General features: G+C 36.7%; 1 protein-coding gene across 8 annotated transcripts in view; it reads right to left on the reverse strand.

Annotated features, from left to right (window-relative positions):
• The window catches only part of LOC149808011 (uncharacterized), a 78807-nt gene that overhangs the window by 23587 nt on the left and 30607 nt on the right, over positions 1-24613 (reverse strand). For 3 of the 8 annotated variants that reach the window (XM_089972457.1, XM_089972460.1, XM_089972466.1), the window contains exons 2-11: positions 23682-23762; positions 21605-21643; positions 12831-12917; positions 12338-12517; positions 7430-7649; positions 5645-5925; positions 4726-4866; positions 4239-4445; positions 3229-3344; positions 138-279 (exon numbers count right to left, since the gene is read on the reverse strand). In XM_089972457.1, the coding sequence (XP_089828583.1) occupies positions 138-279; positions 3229-3344; positions 4239-4445; positions 4726-4866; positions 5645-5925; positions 7430-7649; positions 12338-12517; positions 12831-12917; positions 21605-21643; positions 23682-23684 (1416 nt within the window). In that variant the 5' untranslated portion in view covers positions 23685-23762. The remainder of the gene's footprint in view (positions 1-137; positions 280-3228; positions 3345-4238; positions 4446-4725; positions 4867-5644; positions 5926-7429; positions 7650-12337; positions 12518-12830; positions 12918-21604; positions 21644-23681; positions 23763-24613) is intronic. The other 5 variants (XM_089972476.1, XM_089972483.1, XM_089972494.1 and 2 more) reach the window with 3 other exon arrangements.

The following is a 24613-nucleotide window of genomic DNA, read 5'->3' on the forward strand; positions in this document are numbered from 1 at the left end:
ATTTTGTCAATATTCGTGCTGTGTGTGTATGTGTGTGTGTGTTTGAAAATCAACTCGTATCATAACAACTTAAAATACTTTTCTGTTATTTATTTCAGCAACATGTAACCATTATAGTGGTTTGAAAATATAATTACCTGCTCTAGGAGGCTTTTAGCACGATCAAGTTTTTCGTCTGCCAGACATATACGTCTGTTTAATTCTTCATTCGTCAGAGATTGTGCAGAGATCATTGTGTCTACAAACATCTGCAACTCCACCACAAATGACTTAATCCAGCTGTGTATAATTGAAATCAGTCCTCGTTGTATTGCAAGAAATGTTATATTCATCTACGAATCCATACATTCGTATGCTTAACAAGGTATTCAGTGAAATACTAATGACTGAGATAGGACTGCTCTGGTATGGAAAGAAAGTGTAAATAATAGCAACAATAACTATAACAATACTAACAACAATACAATATTAGATTATATCTAATCTGAATGATTATTTGATTCCTGTCATTTATTTCTGGGAAATATGGTCAATTGTCATCTTACAATTATGGATTTGATGTCCTTTGGCTTATTACTATTTTAGGCCTACCGTTTGTATTATTATTCATGGCCTGATTGCACAGGGTAGTCTGTAATAAATGTGTAAGATAGAGAAATAGCTAGCTTTTATATGTCTAGATGACAGAGAGTAAATGAAAAGTTATTTCAAAGCTACAATATGATTGAATCAATATTTCCCCAACCTGAACAAGCCCAAGCTGACAAGTGCAGAAATAATAACAATAACCTAATATAATGTAATGTAGTATAGATCAGTGAAAAATCGAAGTAAAAGAGAAAATAACTGCACGAGTGTACAAGAAAGCAAATAATGGCCTACCTTACGTGATATAAAACAAGCATTTAATTGCCTAATTACAGACGCTAAATCATGTACTAACAATAATCAGTATAACTAACACAAATGAAATGTTTAATATGCTATACGCTGATTATTGGTGACTAAACAGCAACTAAAGTATAAAAGACGCAACAAGGTAGACAAAAATTACAATCAGAAGAAACACGACTAGAAAAGATATCGCATATTAACTGCATCGTCTGGAAAATATATGCAACAAATTCAAAGTAGAATAGCAGACATAACCAGAATATGCAAATTACAGTGTATACCATGGACGTAAGATACATACGAAGAAAAACAACAAGTGTATTTAAAATAGAATACAAAAATGCAAAACTGAGACAAGCATTTAAATAGGAACCATTGATGAACACCTCGAGAGCTGAACGATAAAATTACAAAGTCAAGAAGAAAATAAGTTTGTATAATCTTGTCTGGTATACTGGAAGATACAACATTCAATGACAACATATGCATCACATAAACCAATCATAATGACAGTACAGAACGTCTAGAAATGTCTTTATATGGGCCCATTGCTGAAAGTCCAGTGAGACAAGAACCAGCTAGCAATCAAAGAGATGTCACTCAAAATGATGTGCATGGAAATTACCGAATTACAAGGTCTTTGTAAGAATAACTTCGTTTTTGCTCGTTGAGTGTCTCACATTGGCTGGCATAACGTGAACGAAAAAATATTAATGGCAAAAATCATGCTTTTGTGTAGATACCTAAAATGTTTGCATATAAACTGTTTTTCTTCTTTTAGTTTCTCAGACCTTAGTTTTTATTGATTTGACCATCAAAAGATTCTTTCTTGCTTCACATGATGTAGAACGAATTTAATTATTCTAAAAGTATTGTTCTTCTTTCCGTCAAAGTGAAATTGACCTTAGATCTCAATATCAACTTCCTTCATCTTGAGAAGTTTTGTACAGGTATGTGATTATGAATTAATCTGTGTGTAAACCATTTTCTTGCTTTCAGTCACAGTGACTTTGGTCTATATCTGCTTGACCCAAGATTGACAGAGTTCGTCCTAAAATATGTTCAAACCATTTGCAGAATTTGGTAATTGCGAAAAGGTGGTAAATCTGAGTTTTTAGTGGAAACCAATTTCGTCTCTCAGTTGCTCTGACCATGACCTTTGACCTTTTACCACCAAAATAGATATGATTCTTCTTGAATCTCAATAAATAAGAAATCTATCTGTAGTTTATGGAAAACTTGAGTAATTATGTGGAAAGAAACCTGGTTAAAGATAGGTAGATGGACCGATAATCGTATACCATAATACACTCGCCATTTTGACGGATGTACAACAGATACTAAGTATACAACTAAACAGAGTTAACACAGTCGCAAACAATCATGCAAAGGCAGTTTCTATCATCGGCTGCATTTCCAACGCTATGGTTTGAAGAAATAAAAGACGATTTGGGAGACATAAATAACGATCATTATAACGTCGATACACATCAGTAGTGTAAATCTCATGGCTCATATAAAACAGGCTGCAACTATCCATGACGAGTGGACGTAACAGGGCCTTTTGAAGCAAAAATGTGGATTGGGTAAGGGAAAATAATGAGTGAGGCTTGGCCTATTCCAGGTAGATGAAGGAAATACAAATAAATAGGTGTATAAGTGCACAAGGAAATAGCCCACAGTGAGTACAAGGCAAGAAAAAAACTCCTAGTAGGATCGATATATCTGATGGCAGCACTGGGCTAGAGAGTAACGGTAGAGAAAGTGACAACTTTTTCAAAGTCATATCAGCATTGTGAATAATGTGCCTGAGTAAGGTTTAGATATCCTGTCACTGGATCCCAAAACCTCAACATGACAAGTTAGCGGTAAGCGTGCACGGGGAAATTGTCTCAGTATATAACTGAATACACAGAGATATGATCACAATGTAGAAAATGTAGGTAGCAGAGCAAAACCAACATTCTCACATGTTCATAAGAAGAAAGGAAAATAGATTGCACATCTCCTGATTACTAAATACAGACTTTTTAAACGTCGGATTGTTTAAGACTCTTTGGTTATTTACCCTAAATCAAGATTCAGCAGCATTACTTTTATAGCCGAAACAATGATAAAATGCCTCGGTGAATTACTTTGCACATTGACACAGTGTTATATTCAGATTAAACCAGTTTTGATGTTGATATATAAAGGTTCTTGAAACTTTGTTTTGAAGATTTAGAAATGGTTGCAATTGATTGACAAAATTCGCCTTGATAAAGTGATTAAGTGAATCTGTAATTCGTGTTGCTAAGGTAGGAATACATTTCTTTCGCATGTTAAATTATATACCGGTAATGGCTGTCAGTTTTGCTGTCGATTGTTTGCATCATCAATTCCTCGACCCCGTTTAGTATATCATTGAAAGCAGGTGTTGGGTTGGCCATCATATCCAGTAGTTCTAGCTCCTATCAAAATACACACGAGAACAGATACTCATAAGTAATACGGTATGCTAATTTTCTGTATAATCTATGTGAAATCGAAGTCTGAATTTTGAAGAATAATCTATTTATAACATATATGTACATGCAATAAGCTTCCTTTTTATTTAAAGCACAAGATAATGTTTCATATCAGATAACTGTTTTGTTATATATCGATGGCAAGAACAACGTACTTAATACGGAAGAACTACTTTTAATGATTAGATGTGTCTATTTCCAATTAGCCGCATAATCAATCACAATTGCTTTAAAACATCGTTCCAATTGGTCTGATCTGCTAAATCACATTGAATGAGCATAATGGTGTTATATTATGTTGGCAAATATGCATGCAGAGTAATAACGTATTTAGTGTCATTCAATCGAAATAATTTCCCTTCTGTTGCGCTTGTATTATTAACCAGTAACGTCAAATCAACAAAATTATTAAAATTAAAGCTTTATTGGTGTCGTGAATATTCAATAGAAGGAACTGGGAGACTGCAAACTTTAAATACCCATTCCTAGTTTTTAATGATAGTAATGGTTTTCTTACTAGTTTAGCAACCGCTCCGGTGGTCTAATGGTTAGAGAGTCCGCCTCGGATGCGGGAGGTCGGGGTTCGATCCCCGGCCGAGTCAAACCAAGACTTACAAAATTGGTACAAACAGCTGCCTCGCTTGGCGCTCAGCATTGAGATGTTAGTGGTAGGACTGGTCGGCCTGGTGTCAGGATAATGTGATTAGGTGGAACATCATGATACATGTCTGCGGCTTGATGCCCCAGTTCTAGACATCACTATAAACTGTCACACTGCAGATATCGTAGCGATATTGCTGAAAACATTAAAAATCCAAATCACACACACACACTTACCAGTTTAGCATTAAAACGGACGACCTGCCAGTCACGTACTATACCAAAATAGGATAACAGCTTCTTGTTTATGTCATTCCATACGTCTTCCCTTTCCTTTCTATCAACAGTGTCCCATTTGTTGCACACAAAAAGTAGGTTGCTGAAATCTTTCTCATCAGATCCCATTTTACTTGCCACTTGTATCTCTTTAAATAATTGGACAATCTGCAATTAGCATATATAGTTGTAAGCAAGAGATTTCTCAGTTTTGATGAAAATGTGACTGAATCTGCGCCAGAATAATAGGAGTCTCAAAAAATTCAGTTGTGATACAAAAATGTATATGTATGTCTGCGTGTGTGTATATATATATATATATAAGAGTGTGTGTGTGTGTGTGTGTGTGTGTGTGTGTGTAGAATGTATGTATGTATATGTGTATATGTTAACGTAGGTACCAATAGAGATATACGCATGTCCTATTATGTTGAAGTTTTTCTCTTACCCCATTTTCTTGAATTCCTCCAGCCCGGCTACTATCTAATACAATAATGTATCCAGATGCATTTGTAACATATTTCACTACTTGCTTTGCAAGATTATGTTTCTCACTGATCCCAGGTGTGTCGATAAGAACAATATTTTCCTGAAACAAAGAAAAAGCTATGTATATGTCTAAGATTTGGACGCTATCGTTAGACCTTTAAACAGATAGAACGGAATTCTTGAGTTACTATTTTATATTCGTCTACCGAAGTTATTTTTGTCTTTCTGTGTTATGCATAATGTAGAAATATGTTAGAGAACTTTTAAACGCTATAAAGTTACATTTTTGAGAAATTTGTCGGATGTAAATTCCATTTGAAACATAATATATGAGTAATAAATTGTATCAGAGCAAAATAAAAAGTCTTTGACATTACACAATTATTAGAAGCCGGCTAAAATGTTGCTTTTGGAATTAGAAATGGAATGTAAATTTAAATGGCCAGAAACTTGAATTAAAAATTGCATCAAGCGATTACAAATTCAGCTAAAGGAAATGTTCGTACCATTATTCCATGCGTCACTTAACAAAATTAACCGTTATTTCCAAGAAAGAAACGGACAGTTATTTCAATCATTTAAATATATATTGAAAATGAAGGAGACAGAGCGCAGACACAACATGTCTTTACATCGCATAGGACAATATTACAATACTATCCAAACATTGACACAGGTAATTAAAACAAGTCTTTTAAGTGCCTGACAAAAGTTATATCTGCTGATGTGTTACTTCTTGCCACTCCGTTAACATGTGCAGTTAATGAAAGTGCGGATCCGAAAATAAATGAAATAGATTTGTTAAGTATTCAAATGTAGATTAAACTGGTAGACTGGTATTATTTTAGGTGGACACACTTAATAGTGCTTTAACTGACCTGCAGTAATGGTATTGGCCAATAAATGTCAACAACTTTGAGAGGTTTGTCGTCTTCATCGATGGGCCCTACGATTGAGCGCAATTTTGAATTGACTTCATTCGGATCATCTGTTAAAGACATTTTTTGAATTGATCCATCATCGTTTGTAATCTCCACCCTTCGGTCTTTACTGTTGTGTAAGCGACACAAACATGATGTCAAATGTAAATGAGCAGACGGTAAAATGCGACATCCGAGAAGTACGTTCAAGAAAGCACTTTTTCCTGCACTTGTCTCACCTAAAACATAAAAAATTGGTTTATTAGTTTTAAATATTTAGAACTAAATATAGTTGCAGCTCCTTTAATTTAGTTACATTTCAGTGATTAATCTTTTTCGTTTAAATCAAAGTATATACTAAATTTCATGTCATACCAAACACAAGAGCAAATAGATAAATACGATCTGCGTTATTATTATCGATGTCCCTACTTAAGCAATTTAAAGGTTTGCTTAATAAAACCTATGCAGATTCCAGGGGTTTCTTCATCTTCACAAAGCTATATCTGAGAATGTTTCAGTACCAATGTGCAGATATAGCAACATACAAAAATTCATTTTGAATTATTGTATTATCTTTGAGCACTGCGTCCAAATAAAAGTTAATACCTGTACGTTTCTTATGCAAATACAAAACAATGTAACAGGGTGGTATCATAACCTAGGTGATCGAGTACGAAGAAACAAGTCCATAATTAAGATAACAGAGATTTTCAGGCCCCTTTTCTTTCTTTAGATTCAAACAAATGAAAGTGCATTTGTGCATTGTCTTGGCTTGTTATCAACTGCATTTAGTTGCGTTTCATATAAACAATGGTACGTTTGAGTGTTTCATTCTATTTTTGTTTATCGTTTGACGTATTTTGCTGGTAGTTTTTTTTACTGAGTATAATCACTGGTGCGGAGGAGTCAAAACATATATAGAAACAAAGTATAAACATCAAGGTGTGTACGTATCTGACTGTATTAATACAGGAACATGGTTCTTTTTCTAAACGGAGAGAATGCCTTTTAAACGTTAGAGACCTTTTCTAATAAAAACTGATCACGGCATGAAATATAACAGGTGAAAAAATTACTTATCGTCAGAGAAATCAATAAGGTCTTTCTTAAAATAATTTTGATGAAGAAACAAAAATCGCTTGATCGCTTACTTTATGATTAATATAATCTTTCCGATTCTTTGGATTTTAATTTCGCGCTATGTTAAAGAGCATGCCATGCAAACCAGTGACAAAAAGATACCCATACGACATTAAAAACATCGCTGTAATGGCACATGCGTAAAAATGCATCAGTGTCACAGTTATACGTATCGTAAGATGATCAGTGTCACAGTTATAGGTATCGTAAGATGATCAGTGTCACAGTTATACGTATCGTAAGATGATCAGTGTCACAGTTATACGTATCGTAACATGGAGTTTTTCACATTTCTCAGGCACCTTTAAATTCAGACAGGAAACAGCGACACCGTGTCTTATTGATCATAATGTTATTTATGTTTCAGATTAATAAAATTATATTTATGTTTAAGAGGAGCTGTATTGTATACACATAGACTAAAGATTACCAGATGTACATTCATAATGGCATCCGGGACTAAGTTACTTGGCAATGTTACTGATATATTTTTGATAACTATATGCCAGTTATCGTGCATGTCCACAGTCTTAAAAGCCTAACTTTCACAATTATTAGTTGAAATAATTGACGCAAAATAATAATGATCATCGAGCTTACCTGTAACCACAATTTCCAATTTATTTTCAACGTGTTCTAGTTCTTCTCTTCTTTGCTGTAATTCACAAATATAATTCGGGTATGTTTTTCTCACTGGTCCGTCGCATTCCTCCTGGAATAAATCCGTTTCAACAATTTCGGAGAAACTTGCAAAACTTTTAACCAGCTCCTTTTTGAAAGCTTCATATTTTGCTATTGTCAGGTCAATCACGTCTTTCACCTGAAACAAGCAGCAGTTGACTTAACTTCTATTTCCTCCACCTGCCACAGTGCACGAAAAACAACAACAAAAAGCACAAAAGAAAAACAGAAAACAAAGCCAAAGATAAAGGAAATTTAAAAAAGAAACAAAGGAACGAAAATAATACTTGATAAATAATGACGAAAACAAGAGTAAAAAGCATAATATCAGACTTAAAGTATATGCAACACAAGGAAGCGACTTGTTATATAACTTTGCAACAAAAGGAAGCGACTTGTTATATAACTCTGCAACACAAGGAAGCGACTTGTTATATAACTTTGCAACACAAGGAAGCGACTTGTTATATAACTTCGGATATCCTACAATGAATTTATTTAGGTAAATTAAATATTAACAAAACGGAGAAGCAAACTGTGAATCCATTTTCGAAATGTATTACCATTTTTATCAATAGCCTAAATATGTTATGTATTCGTTGCCTGCATTCACATGCCACTTTATGTGATGCGGTAGTCAAGTATATAGTATAAATTACGTGTGTTTTAACATAACTTTTAAACTTCTAGCATAAAATATATGTAGCAGTAATTTTATAAGCTAGTTTGTATTGCTGGTAAAGATGAGTCACTGCATAGGGCTTGATATGTGCAAAGTTTAGACAAAACTAGAAGAGCCATCGTGAGCAATTTTATGTTAAAAGGTCTGTCATGAGGTGTCTCAAAGTATACATTTTGATGATTATAGGTGAAAAGGTGTGTAAGATTGGATAGTGCTAAGAAAAAATCTCAGATATACTAAAATCGTTCTGAGATGCATGGATAAACAAATGTTAAGAGTGTAGATGAAACAAGATAATGATTTTGGGGATGCACTCTTATGCTCGTCTGAAAAGAACAACATCACCAAATCGTGTAAAATTGAAAGTGACCCATTTGTATCACGAATGAGTTATTGCTTCTGAGGTACATCTGAATATAAATTCTGGCGCGTGTAGGCAAATAGGCTAAGTGAACGCTAAATTGCATGCAGCGCATAAAAACACTGTGATTTGTGATTTCGATTTTTAACGTAGTTTTAACAAACAATTTTTCAGTCATATCACTACGATGTCTGCAGTGTGGCATTTTATAGTGATGTCTAGCACTGGGGCATCCTACCGCAGACATGTAGCATGATGACCCACCCAGTCACATTATCCAGGCCGACCAATCCTAACACCAACATCGTAATGCCGAGCGCCAAGCGAAGCAGCTGTTAGTAACATTTTTATAAGTCTTTGGTTTGACTCTGCCAGGGATTGAACCTCCCGCATCCGAGTCGGACGCTCTAACCGCTAGGTCACCGGAGCGGTCCATTTGGAGGTGCAAGCCTGTACGAGTGAAAATACAAACGATATCGATGTGTTACGGCATAAGCGACACAGAGAGTTCCAGAGCCAGTTCACGATTTTTCCACATGCGAGGGATGAATGTAGTGAGTTCATCTTTCATGAATACGACTCTAAAGCGCTCGATGGATTTTTCAGTTTCGAATAAATTAAGCTTATTCAACGTACACCCCTCGAAAATCACCAACGGCAAGTCGACCGGAATAGTCAAAGACCACCTCTCTTTCGAGCCATCCAGGGTAGGGAAAACATTTTCCAACTTTTGTAAAGACACAATGGATCCGCGAATTGCCTTTTTTTTTGCCTTTTTTCTAGGGCCATTACGAATACTGTTCGGACTGCCTCTAATGGAAATATTCTGCAGCTTGGTTGCATTTACATCACATTCGACTTAGGACACCTTTAATATTACCGATGTGTTGTATCGCTTATCCGCTTTGAGCTGATCAAGTTGCGTTTCAATCAACAAAAAGAATTGTACAGGAAAACATCAACATGAACTTCCGCACATCTGGAAAGAGTCTATCCTGTACCTTTACGGGTGTAAACTTCAAAACACTTGATCATCATTGCAAACTTTTTGCCAATTTATCACTGATGGCAGGTTTCTACACGTTTCAAAATCACAAACGCACCACTGCACAAATACTCACGTGAGCTTTTAAACCAGTTCATTTTAACATTTAGAGTCTGCATCAGAAAGCAGAATAGTAAAGTACACAACAATAATAGTTTTCAGTAATAACTCAGAGGTACCGGGTGTTGCAACATTGTTGCAACATTGATGAGATGGAATGACGCATGTTTGAGAAGCTTCACAGCGTCTTTGCTTGGATTATTGTGGAATAATTACTCGGTAATGGACGAAATCACCAACGAGATTGTGTAACTTTAACCCTGGGACCTCTGATCGTTGAAGTACTTTCATTACAGCTTCAGCTGCGGTAATGGCTTTGATACGGCAGCGATCTTGACCATCTGTGACCACGTGTCCAGTACCAGTCAGCTTGGTCCGTTAAGAAATTTCAATATGTAACAGTCCTGTTGTTGCACGAAGCTGTCATACGGACAGACGTGGATCATCCAGGGGATGTATAAATAACGCTAGTTAATCTTATCGTTTTGTGCTTTTTGATATCCTTATTTCACGGATTCGTGCAAGTTGTATGCGCTAAAAGATGTAATCATCATTTTTATCGACTGATGGTTTGCTTAACTTCAGAGCATGATTCAATGGAGAGCAATTGATCCTACGCCCATAAACAATAAAATACTTTTCACTTAGAATAGTAATGACAAAAAGCAGATTAGCATCTCGTGAACAAGCATTGTCATCATACTTCAGAAAGTGCTGATTAGCATGAGATAGCTTTTCCTGCTCGAATACAATTTTCTATAAAGCTATTTTCGTCCTAATTAGTCCATCCTTGCCACAACCAGATTGTATTAGACCAACTCGTAAATGGCCACCCATTGTCCGTCAGCATCGAATAATATCAAATTGTCCGCCGTCCTTGTATATTGACTCGATGTATTTGCACTTGAATATCTCTTCATAATCCTGTCATACATGTTCCCCTACTTCCTCTAAATCACGTATCATTTTCTGATATTGTTTGTCATGCATGCCGATAAGATCCTTTTGTGTTTCCATATCTCTATTAATTTTTGTTATTGACAGTGATCATGAAGGGTTTCTCTCTCTCTCTCTTCGCTTCGTTTTTCGTCTCCACCATGTTCGTTGTCTAGTTTGAATATTTCAGTGCCTACATTGGATGTGACAATTTTCAAGTTCAACAATAATTACTTGCACCGGCAACTCATTTAGACCAGCGACTTTAAAGTTTCTTGCATGACATAATACAATGTTTTTATGGGCTTTTTGTTGTAATATTCGCCGAGTTTTCGCCATTCATGTTTTCTTAAGTGATCCATACCCCGTTTAATTTTTCATTGTATTCCAAATACATGATTGAAAAATCATATAGCATGTTATGGACGTCTTTAACAGACTGATATTATGCATTCAAGCTAATCAGTAATTGTATCTACTTTTTTACAATTTCACCAAAGCACCATTTGTCAGGCCATTTAATTCCTGTATTAACTACAGAAGCGAACTCTTTCACCATATTGTGAGTGTAGAACGTTGATATATCTTGCGTCATTATATATTACTTAACGGGACTATTCATTATGAAATTTAAAAGGAATCTGTCACCGCCTAGGTTGTCTTGTAGATATTATTTATTTGATATTTATAGGCAATCTGTAACCTTCATTTTTTTTGCACGCTACTTTTTAACAGTCAACAAACGTGTTACTTTGAGTGTAACTTTTCAACTCCAGATGAGCCCCTAATGTACCAAGCGACATCCTGAAAGGCTCAGAAGCTGCTTCAGACATGAGCAACTCAAAAAAATTATTCCTGTCTGGTAGCTAGTGTAATTGACACCGACGATATATTGTCATATTATATATTCATCATTTTGTGCAACCCAACCCGAGCTCGATGTTTTCTCAATTCTAAAAAACAATAGGAATTTAACCGAGCTTGATGCAAACCTAAACTTTTTCGATTAAGAGTATAACGCACTAATCAATTATGCTACGAACGTAACAAGTAAGTAAAAAGAACTAATAACAGCGCTGGTAAAACAGTGTAATGCGTCCTCACCATATGTGCTGATGCAAAAACGAACATGAAATCATTAATTCCTGCGTTCACCAACAATAATTCGGTTCATTTTGGATTTTGCTTTGAGAATAGGGCACGCATGACAACAGATTTGTTGCATTCTTTTTTCTTTTTTTTTCTCATGCCCACTTAAACTGTGCAAGACAATAGTATTTGCTGCAGGCAGACTAACAATCAATAAGTACTATAGACTGGAAAGTGTAACTTCTCGAGGCAAACGCAGCAGAGGTGTCTCTCGCACAAGGCTGACAAAGGGATCGACTTCAGACATGTATGGAATGCTCTCGCGACTGGAAGAATGGTAAAATCATGAGAAGGCGTTGACCATATCGATAACTATTATCTAAAACGCTTACCTTCACGCTACTCGCAGGTGATACACATTAAGGTAACAACAAATTAAGACTCAAGCTAATCATATTGACAACAGCATTATTGTTACAGGTCAGAAAATAACGTGGTTGAGGCATGTATGTATTTGTACATACACGTATGCATGTATATATGTAGGCAGGCATGTTGATTGGTAGGTAGTTAGATACGTATGCTCTATTTTCTTTTTTATTTCCTTCCTTCTATTTTTATAACTGTTTTATATATTTCTTTTAAATAACGTACCCTTTTGGACTGTGATCCTCTCCATTCTCCACTGAAAAGATGCTTCTTTAGGATGTCTCTATTTTTATTATTCGACTCTGCGCATTTTATTTCTAGCATTTCCATCATCCGTGTTATATTCTCGAATTCATAGTTGTCCAAACAACTAGCATTCGGACGTATGATTTGCTCTTCTGTTTTCTGAGACAAAGAAGAACAAAAAAACGAAGCTTTTTCCTCAATTATGTTCAACATGTTTGATCCCACAAAACTATTTTTAAGCACGTATGCTGAAAATTCTTAATATTAAATATATGAATTTATCTGCATTTCGAAATGGAGGTATTTGAATGTATTCAATATAATTACTTAGGTCGCATCAGAGTTGGATATATTTAGTGTTCAAATATCTTTGAATTTTTTATTTTTAAAACATTTCTATGTTCACATTATCTTACGAAAATACACAAAGTTTCAAAGCAAATACGTTTTATCACTAATAAAAACATATTACCTTTTTATCATCTCTGCTTACATCACCTTGGAAATCGGAACCAAAACCGATAGCATCTTCCTCTGAAGAATAAGTCGAGTATTTCTCCTGATAATGTAAAAGATAATTTCTGTCATTGAACTTGTTTACTTCTTCGTGTTTTATTGTTCCTCTTTCCATCTTGAAGTAATGCGTTAGAAAACAGACTTATATCATACATATATGTATATATAGACAGAGTATGTAATATATACGTACGCACCTAGTGATGGTTTTTCCGTTTTTTGCTTCTTTGTTTCCTCCATTATTGAACGCTTGTTTATGAACAGCCCATGTCATTCACACATGAAAAAGTCCAAACTTTATCTTCTCTTATGTGCTAAGAGGTTTTGGTGGTTGTAATTATTTTCCCCCAGTCAAGGAGATTGTTTGCTTCCGAGTGTTGTAAAACTGTTTGATGTTAGAGGTCTAGTAAACTGTTGTGTTTATATATATCTTGTCCCAACTGTTGTGTTTATATATATCTTGTCCCAACTGTTGTGTTTATATATATCTTGTCCCAATGGATTTGATAATTCACGTTTCCTATTTGCGGGTAATGTTTAAACATTTTTCTTTAATGAAAATATGACTCATATCTTCAATGTCCTTCTCTTAAGCTTCAAATTTTCAAATTTTCTAGAAACCACGTAATACGGTAACATTCAAAACATGTATTATTCAAAGAAGAAACAAAAATTGAAAAGAAGAGGTTCGTAGGAAACACATTTCCAAAAACTGGAATATCAGTACAAGCATAAACCTGTCATCGGTTAAGGTGCCTCACTATGATATAAGTCTTCTATTCAAGAACTGTTGTTCTGGGTCAAAGCATGTAATATTCTCGTATTAAAAGAAGGCTTCGAAAATATGCACGGGGAATGAGACTAAAAAAATCTTTTTGTAGAATGATAGAAAAACCAATACCAGTTACGATGAGTCGTAGATTTCCCTAAACACAAGTTTGTTCCAACATTATTTCGCATAGCTCTGGTTATGTACGCATTATTCTCCACGGTGGAAAATGCCAATATTTCTCACAAGCATAATCGTACCATAAACGGCAATTTAACAAACAATGCCAGGCGTGGACATTGCAATCAAACCAAAGCACAGGTTCCCAGATTTAGATCAGTGGATGGGAACATAGACACCGATCTGTATTCTAAAATTTGCTGTTACAAGTGTCTGCTTCAGAGCTGCTGCCACCTCTACCACAAAATAAACACAATTTTCCTTACTGTTAGACCGAACGCATATGCTTCAATCCGCTAGCTTTCGAACTTGATCCTAATAGTTCAAGGCGCACCTTAGAAAGAAAATATAGAAGGGGATATTTGACGAGGCCATTAAGTAATCAATAATTCATAGATAGAGGCGCTCTCGTGAAATATAACATTAGAAAGTGCGTCTTTTTCGAGATTACTTTTACACCCCTTGTTGTTGGCATCCGTTAGTCTCGAGAGACGATGGAAATGCGCCCATGAGAGATGTCCCGATTGGTGGTTGTGCAGCGTCTGCTATGGCTATGTAGTCCAACACAGGAGTGGCAGTCCTTGCTGCACTTGAAGGTTTCGTCTGGTGTTGATTGCAGCTGCTTATTCTTTTCTGCGATCGTTTTTATCAGCTAGCAAGCGTAGCTTGTCCTCGCCGGCTTTCAGAACAGTGATCAGAGCATGTCGCCAGCTTAATCTGTCTAGAGCGAGCTCTTCCCATGTGTCAAAGGCTTTCATGTCGCGCTTACAGACATCCTTGAAGCGGAGATGTGGCCATCCGATCGACCTTTTTCCAGAGGCGAGTTTCGAATAAAGAATGTCTTTGGGGATCCGTCCGTAATCCATCCGACGTACATGGCCCAGCCATCTGATGCGACGTTGGCGTAGGAGTGTGACCATGCTGGGAATCTTGGCACGTTCGAGCACCTTGTTGTTTGTTACTCGATCGTTCCAGGTGATCCCGAGTATGCGTCTGAGGCATCGCATGTGAAAGGCGCTCAGTCTTTTCTCTAGTGAGGCATACAGAGTCCAGGTTTCACAGGCGTACAGGAGAAAGCTTAGCATGCAAGCACGGTACACGGTGATCTTAGTATTCCGGGTCAGCATGCTGTTGTTCCACACTCTCTGCGACAAGCTGGAGATAGTTGTTGATGCCTTTCCGATCCGCTTGTTGAGCTCAGAATCGAGCGATATGTTGTTGATGACGGTAGAGCCGAAGTACATGAACTGACTGACCACCTCAAGTTCGTAGTTGTTGATGATGATGCTTGGGGGGTGGGTCCGCGTCCTGAACCATCACGTTAGTTTTCTTTAGGTTTATGGTTAACCGAAACTTATCTCACACTTTAGCAAAGCGGTCCACCAGGCTCAGGCGCTGTAGCCCAGCTTCTGTGTGGGTGGATAGAGCAGCCTCGTCTGCGAAGAGCATGCCCCTGATTGTGACTTCGCGCACATTGCTCTTTGCCTTCAGTCGTGCCAGGTTGAACAGTCTTCCGTCTGATCGCGTGTGCAGGTAGATCCCTTCTGTGGACGTCTCAAAGGCGTGCTTGAATAGGACTGCGAAGAAGATGCAGAAGAGTGTGGCGGCAAGGACGCAGCCCTGATTCACTCCACTGCGGATGACAAAGGGGTCGGATGTTGAGCCATCGTACAGCACTGTGCCTTTCATGTCATCGTGGAAGGACTGAATCATCCCTAGCAGCTTTGGAGGACATCCAATTTTCGCCAAGATTGTAAAGAGTCCGTCTCTGCTGACCAGATCGAAAACCTTGGTGAGGTCTATAAAGGCCAGGAAGAGGGGTCTGTGTTGTTCTCTGCATTTTTCCTGCAGTTGCCTGATGGAGAAGATCATGTCGATTGTGGAACTCTCTGCGCAAAACCCGCTCTAGGACTCTGGATACACTCTGTCAGCAAGCGTCTGCAGTCTATTCAGGATGACGCGTGCGAAAACTTTACCCACGATGCTGAGAAGTGATATGCCCCTGTAGTTGTTGCAGTCGCTTCTGTCGCCCTTGTTCTTGTACAGGGTTACGATGTTGGCGTCTCTCATGTCCTCAGGCACTGCACCCTCATCACAGCACTGACAGAGGAGGTCGTGCAGGTGTGTGAGCAGCACGCTGCAGCCGCACTTGTTGACTTCTGTTGGAATGCTGTCCTTCCCTGTGGCTTTACCTGATGACAGTTTCTCTAAGGCCTTCTTTAGTTAGGTTACAGTAGGTTTCTCGTCCAGTTCGGCCATGAGAGGTAAGTTTTCAATGGCGTTGAGGGCATCGTTTGTTACACGGTTCTCTCTGGAGTACAGTTTAGAGTAGTATTCCACCCAACGTTCCATCTGCTTGCCCTTGTTGTGGATGGTATCGCCTGTAACAAACGTCAGTGGTGCTGTCACTTTCTTCGTGGGACCCGTTAATTTCTTTATGCCACTGCACATGCCTCTGATGTTTCCTATATGTGCTGCTGACTGGATGCTCTGACAGAGTTAAAGCCAGTATTCATTGGTACACTGCCTTTCTAATCTCTGCACTTTCCTTCTGGTAGACCTTTATGCCTGTAGTGTCTTCTGGCAGGGGATCACTTGTATTGCAGGTGAGCACTGGGACGCTCTTTTATGGCTGGCATGAGTGTGGCAGAGTTAACCTCAAACCAGTCATTGTTTTTTAATTCCTTCTTACCGAAGATCTGCGTGGCTGTGCTGTACACAGTCTCTCTGATGTGATCCCATCTTTCTTTGGCACTGCCGTTGGGGGTTCTGAATCAAACGTCTTGGATAGAACATATGTGAATTCCTCAGCCTTGTCTGGATAAGACGTTTTGCTCACATCAATGTGCGGTTTACCCTCTTGCCTAGAGCGGTGGATCTTCTTCGGCTGAAGCTTCATTTTGCAGCACACCAGCGAATGGTCCGTGTCACATTCAGCACTGTGGAAGGTACGGGTAAGAAGCATACACTTCATGGCTGACCGTCTTATAATGATCAAGTTCAGCTGGTGCCAGTGTTTAGACCGGGGATGCATCCAAGACACTTTATGCCGTGGCTTAGTCTGAAAGAATGAATTGGTGATGCTGATGTCGTGGTACAAGCACATTTCTAGAAGGCGCTGCCCATTCTCAATCATCTTCCCAACGCCAAACTTGCCCAGACAGGAGGACCAAGAGTCATGGTCGGCACCTACCCTAGCATTGAAGTCGCCCAGCAAAATCAAGTTCTCTTCCTTGGGAATTTTGTCGATGAGCGAATTTAACTCATCGTAAAACTCATCCTTGGTATATGTGGATGCGTTTAGTGTGGGAGGGTAAACACTGATCAGGTTGACAGGCCCGTTTGTGTGTGGAGGTGGAGGGATAGCAGTCTTCCATTTCCTTCTTGGCAGGGTTCTATCATCCTCTGCAGAGTGTTCCTGACAGCGAAACCGACACCAAACTCTCTGGCTTCGTCGGCGCTCTTTCCTTGCCAGAAGAATATGTAGTTCTTTTCTCTGAGGAACCCGGAATCTGGTAGTCGTGTCTCCTGTAGCGAGGCAATGTCGACCTGGAGTCTTGCAAGTTCGTCGTTGATGACTGAAGTCTTTCGAACATCGCTGATTGACTGGAGATCATCTGAAAGCCCAGTCAGGATGGTCCAGACATTCCAGGTACCTAGCTTGAGGATTGGAGGTTTCCTTATTGGTTTTATTTTCTTATTTCTTGGTGCAGTAGTTGCACTCCGCTTGTCAGGTACTCACGTACCTTAAGCCTTGCGCACTCAGCAAGGCAGGCGAACTGTGGCGGGACGGCATATTATTGGCTGGGGGCTGCCCAGTTTGAGGCGGGCGGTAGCTGTCCAGTAAAACCTGTTTTTCTCTTCCACCGTCAGAAGCAACCCCTGGCGTCTGGCTCTATGTCAATCGAGCGGTGACTTATAACCGGCAAACTGCTGCTTCCCGTGTTGTGTCGACGCTGTGGAGCGAATATGGAGTGTACTCTCCAGGGTGCAAGCCTGGGCAGGGTGATATGGAGAATCAACTGTTGCCCATGCAGCTGATCCCCGCTCTCCACGCAGCTGAGGGAAAGGACAAGTCGATACGTCATGGCACCAGCTGCGTCGCAGGAGTTGCCGAGATGACACTGAAAGCAATGCCAAGTCGCCTTAGGGACTCCATCTCCGGATTTTCTGTTGGGGTTTACTCCCTTAGCCTTTCCCATGAGAGGGTATAATCGCAAGGCAGCAAAGGGTTGAAATCGGAGTTTACCTTCTCCTAGATGGGCGACCACCCAAGGTTGACAATTCCCATCTGCCCGAAGCATCTGATTTTGAGGCACCAGAAACTCGCCTGTCATCCCTTCTCCAGTCAGTTTAAACAGGTTCCGAAACTTGTGAAGGCCTGGAGCTGGATTTGGTTTTCAGAGGCTCTATCAGACGCAAAACACTGGGAGATTTCCAAGGGAAGTGAGTGATTATCTCCCACATCCGCCCCCGGCGATGACACCCCAGATATAGTTCGGAATCTCAATTACCTAAGTTACTTTTAGTATCAATTAGAAGTTAAGATTTCGAGCAAAAGATGTAATCGATATCCTGAAATGCATGTTATGTGCCATTAAATATGTTGGCAAAAATATTAATTTCTGAAAATGAAGAAAACGCCACAAGAGCCATATGCGCAAACACGTACACATCACTACAACTCTACTGAAATATTGTCGCGAACCTCGAGGTGCTACTGACTGAGTATAACCAAGAGTGGACTGATACAGAATACTCTATAAAAGAATGACACTGGACATTATTATTTAGAACGTATGGAGAATTTTACCTAAATTAGACAATTTAATCTTATCAAAATTCCAGTCAGGCTTCATCAGTCTATTATCTTTGCACAATTCGTGAGATAACATTTCTCCAAGAAAACTTTTGTGACTCTTTAACAGTATTATTATTATTATCATTATTATTATCATTATTATTATTATTATTATTATTATTATTATCTGCTTATTCTCCATATACAAGTTTCTAGTTATATTTCCTTTATAACCTCCACACACAATGTTCCTGAAATATGCAATTTATTTTTAAAATTAAACTTAGGGTAAATGTTCGTCACGCATGTTTATTGTCCTTTGTACCCAGTCTGGAATGAGCTCAAAACATTATTGTTTTCTATACGATAAACACGATCTTCTCACCTTTGAATGCTATCGTATAACTATGTTGGAATGACGGCAGCCCAGGATAGATATGTGGTTTGCCCATTTGAAGGTAGTTATTCCAGTTTTAATTTATTTATTTATTTATTTATTTATTCCATTATTTACCTTTTGTTTGTAGATTTGTCATGTTATTTAAACATGTAAGAGTCCAGATTTTATATTTCCTTTTGTATGTAGTATTTGTTTTGTGGATGTAGTTTGTTTCTTCCCTAGACATGTTAATATACATTTAGAGTGCGGTTACATAAGCCTAGTCACTATCTTTTACCAGGTGGTTCACCCTTTAACTCTGTACATCCACCATATGGCGGGGCGACAGTGTTGTTAAGAAAATGCCTGTCGATCGTGACTAGGAGTTCATTTCATCGTGTCAAAGCTAGGTAGAGGCGAACTATACTTCTGTTACCTTTATCGTTGTTTGTTATTAAAAACACAAATTAAAACACACACACACACACACACACACATATATATATATATATATATATATATATATATATATATATATATATATATATATATATATATATATATATATATATATATATATATATATATATATATATATATATATATATATATATATATATATATATATATATTACACAGAAAATACAACACAACTGCATTTATATATTAACGAGACAATTAAAGAAAATCTATTAACTTTTGATAATACAATGTTTTGAAACTTCACCAAAAAAATTGTCACCATATTCTAAGTAGGAAAGTATTAGATAAGCGCACAGTATTGACATTACAGGCACAAAACAAATATGGAATATTAATATCAAACATCTTGTCAAAGATGTAATAATAAAAATATATGTAATAAATATTTGCATTTTACTGATATAATCTACGAACTCATGTCCTTTATTTTTGCATATCTATATCAACTCAATGGTTAAAGCCATGCCTCAGTTATACTAAATATCTCGAACTTTCAACAATTAGCCAGGAAAATGATTTTGTTTTACAGAACACACAGCTTGGATCAAACAAGGGATCTTGCCGCCTATCTAAGGACACTGCGAAGCATTCTTTAACATTGTAGTAATTTGTTAACTATAGTCAAGAATCAAACTTATTCCATGTGTTGTATTTTAAAATTAAGCGGTGAGTTTTGCCTCCTTTCTACTATCTCTACCCCTGTTAATGATCATTATACCCGGTAAGCAAGATACTTTAAAATATTAAGTTAATGAGAAATTTAGTGAAAGCGGGAACTTGTGGCAAATAGGTTTTATTCATATGGTTTTTCTACAAACTGTTAAAAGTTTGATATAGCATTATAATACTTCATTTATTCCAGGATTAAATTTTTTAAAGACAACTTGAGACTCAATGATATGTGTTCAGTTAACGTTTGATCGGCTCTGAGGAACATAATAGAACACGCAAAATATAATTTCTGACCATTTTTATTCCCTAAAAGACAGTTCATTTGCATCAATAAATAGTAATGGCTCATAAACATTAAGTAGTTATGTTTTGTACAATATAATTAAATCGGCACGCTTCCAGCATTAATTTAAAAGCAAATTTTGATTTCCCATTAAGTTATCGACATTGGTATTTTTTCACAATGATTAAACAATGTAGTGCTTTAGAAATGAAAGTATTCAATTTTATTTTAGAAAAATGAGATACCCAACCCGGTGAAACATATATTATACGCTTGACGTGTCCAGACTTTACACGATGTTGAGCGAAAAAGATTCCGCTCCACCCCTTCCTTACCAATCTCTTAGAATCGCCGTATTATTCAGCTCTTTGGTGAGACGTAGGAGAAGCGATAGAGAAAAATAAGAAAGAATACAAATATAATACCTTGGTAGACAACTCTGCAAGTGATATGAGCCAAACCATATTTTGAGACCAATTTCCATGGAAACAACAGAATATCAAAGGAGCTTGTGAGGGGTTGTATTTTCTAAAAATAACGTGCATTTTGTTTCTGCATTTCTTTCAAAAGTTAAACATATATTACAACGGTGAAAATGACACGAGTCACATAAAAGGCATTATTCTGTGTTTGATTTCTCCGTACTCGATTGCAAGACATATACAGTTATGGTTCAGTACTAATTATCAGTACGAATGGATACTGACTATATCTCTTAAACCATTATTACTAAAAATCACGAAAGAAGAGAACACGAGAATTATATCATGTAAATTTTTTATCATTATCATCATCATCATCTTTCCTCACCGTGAAAATTTTGTAATAGAGGATTTATTTTTAATTGCCAATTATCTGCCGTAATATATGTTCAATTACTGTGATTGCTGAATATAATTTTGATGCCCCAATCACTATCATATTCTAAACAGAACTGATCATGCACATAAAATAAAAATGAAATGTTAGAATATTTCATTGAGCATTGAAGCTGACGTATTCGAAAACGAAACATCATTGACAAAAAGCATGGTCAAAACTAACCCTGCCTTTCTTTGTACTCACAGTCTTTAAATGGTAGGCAATGGATCATCTAAATTGTTTTAAAAAGAAAATAAATATATATTAAATTTACAGGTTATGGTATTTTACAATATTTTTACCTCATGATCCGATACGAGGCCATCATGTGTATGGTTAGCCTGAATAAGAAAATAGTGTGTTATCAATATCATCTCATAATTTACAAAATGTATTGATAAATAATTCTTGAACCTTACGATATATAAGATCTACACATTATAGATTTCATTTAGTTCTCTTATTCCTATTCGTTTATGTTGCTGTACGCGTGCCTCTAATATTAATAAGGACAACTACAGTTTCTGTTTTAAATATTGTACTTTGATAGACATCTATAACCAGTAAGATTAATAATTGAATTCGCTCCTTGTTGTTTAGTCAATTGAACAATTACCTTCAATCTAGACCATGTTACTCTTTAATTTTTCTAATCTTTCTCATACTTTTTCAAGTGAATAACGAATTCAGGAACAGGATGGATAAATTACCTGATTATTATATTCCCTTAAATAGTAATTGTTTCATTACAGGAACTTTACTTATTATATGCTCATTTTATTTCTCCGTTAACTTTACATTGTCAGAATCGTGCAATATTTTACGATATTGAACTCTCGTTCAATTCATATATTGCATTCACGTGCATAAAGGAACTACCTTCTATTGTGAACAAACAATGGACGCCAGCACTTTTGATTTGTAAACAAATCATGTACACTTGCGTAGTAGGCGCTTTACGTTTTGGTCTATTAACTTTGTTTCTGAATGAACTAAAGCAGATGTTTCGTGGACTGCAACATACTAACTGCTTTGGCACATTCCGCGTTACCTTTTTTGATACAATGTTTAAATTTAGGCTAGCTATAGACGCCAGACAGGTTCCTTAAAACCGTCGTCTTTAGCTGGTAATAAGAATGGCAAAAAATATACATAAAGTTTTACACCTGCATTTCCTAAAAATCTACCTTCTTAGTTCTGCAAATCCGAATTACATAAGCCATGCCATAGGTTCTCAATCTTGATTACAGATTCCGAAATTGTACTGTAATTTCGAATATATTCCACGTGCAAATACATCTTCTTTACTGCACTCAGAATGAAATAAGCATTAAATTCTATAGCGTCTTTTTGATAATAGCAATTGAACGACTTCATATTTTTCCCCACATTATTATTTCAAACATTCAATGACAGAAACAGAAACACATTTGCAGATGTCAATACGCTTCTCCCTCGCTGATTCAATCCGATGTATTTCATGTGGAATTGTCACAGATAAATCCAGTCCATAATAAAAAGAATTTCGGAGAATGGACAAAAATACCAAAATCTATTCATTCTAGATAAAATGGAAGCGTTGTTGCAATTCCCATTCATTCACAATATGACTCCAAATGTCAATTTTAGGTAGAGACGCCATTTCTTTCGAAAGTTAGTTCTAGCGCGCGACTAAGTTCAAATTTATCTGGGCGGAGTTAAGTGCGCATTAATAACGTTGTTGTTGTATAATGATGCATGAATCTGCCGATGTGTATTTAGTTCGGAATACGGTATACATTCAGATACATTGTTTCTTGTAGTGTATTTTTGTTTATATAATTAAGACTTAGGTAGAATAGGAAAATGAGCATATAATAAAACGGTTACTGCATTTATATGCAAAATATGAACTCGTTTTGTCGGATGGATATACTGCACTCCCAAGGTCGTGCAGTATTTCCGTCCCAAAAGCTCGTTCATATATTTTCATACAAATGCAGTATCCAATAAATATACCTTTACCAAACTTAGAAATTCAGATATGATTTTTTTGACAAATGAGAACGAGTGTACTTTTACATATGTATTAATTATTTAACTACAGTACAGTGTCATAAAACATTTATGCAATAATTCAAATGTTTTATAAACTATCATGAAATGCTTGCTTATATGACATATAGGTAATATATATGATTCTAAATATTCTTGCGAAGATGTCTAAGTTTTATGTCATCTTAAGTTTCTCATTACAGTGTATTTAAAATAATCATATTTAAAAATAAATCTTTATGTCATGCACAGAATTACAACCAATCATTTAGATCCTTGTCAACATGTTCAAAATTTGAAATTTAAACATAACTTTAAACCAAAATTGCGCAAGTACTCTCATACCATTTTGATTCTTCCGGCAACAGGTATTAACAAAATGATTTTTGCGATAATTCCGATTCAGGCTGTAATCAACATGTTAAACTGAAAACAGAGAGAAATCAATTGATATTATTATGCCAGTTTCAATCGGACGTGACAAAGTGTATGCTTTATAATTATTAAGAGGACATATATAAATTAATCAATATTTTAAATATTAAACGATTAAATGATAGCTACAATAACTCATCAACGGGCAATAAATGTTGGATACTTAAAAAGCTATCTCATGAAGTTAAAAAATATATAATTTGAAAAAATCATTGAAGTAAGATATCTTTCTGTTTGTTTTCTAAACCTAATGGGTCTCTTGTAAACGTTACAAAATGTCGAATCTCAATAGAAAAGTAAAAGAGATGAATTAGTGTATCCGATATAATGCGATTCAAATACTTTCTTTTATATACTGAAATTTGGTTAAAATAAATATTGGGGTTCTGACTCACTTTTATCACCACGTGATACAGAGTGTTTGAGAGAGCCCCTCATAGGTCTATATATTACTGGGGTAAGGGGCTTCTGGATCACTTTACCGTGGTGACTCCAGCGCAGAAAACATGGGTGTGTTTTGGACTTGTATCGTGGATCAGTGCGTGATAAAAAGTGTTTCCTTGTCTGGGGTTTACTTTTGCGTGCGATAATGTCTGTGTGCGAGTGATTGAATACCATCGGTGGAGTAACGCTTATTGTCAAAGGGACAAAGTCCTTTTTTTTTGTTGTGAGTATGGTAGATATGTCATGTCGTTGTGATCGGAATGTTCTCATGGGGTAGTAGCGTAAATGTCCTTGTAGTGATTGTCTAATAGCAGCGATATGACACCTTTTGCATTCTTTCCTGATGGTATCATCATCGAGTGTGTGGAAATACATTTGGACCTAAGTCTTGTGAATTC

This window comes from Sinohyriopsis cumingii, chromosome 1 (genome assembly GCF_028554795.1).
Source record: "Sinohyriopsis cumingii isolate HCF-2022 chromosome 1, ASM2855479v2, whole genome shotgun sequence".
Classification (NCBI taxonomy): domain Eukaryota; kingdom Metazoa; phylum Mollusca; class Bivalvia; order Unionida; family Unionidae; genus Sinohyriopsis; species Sinohyriopsis cumingii.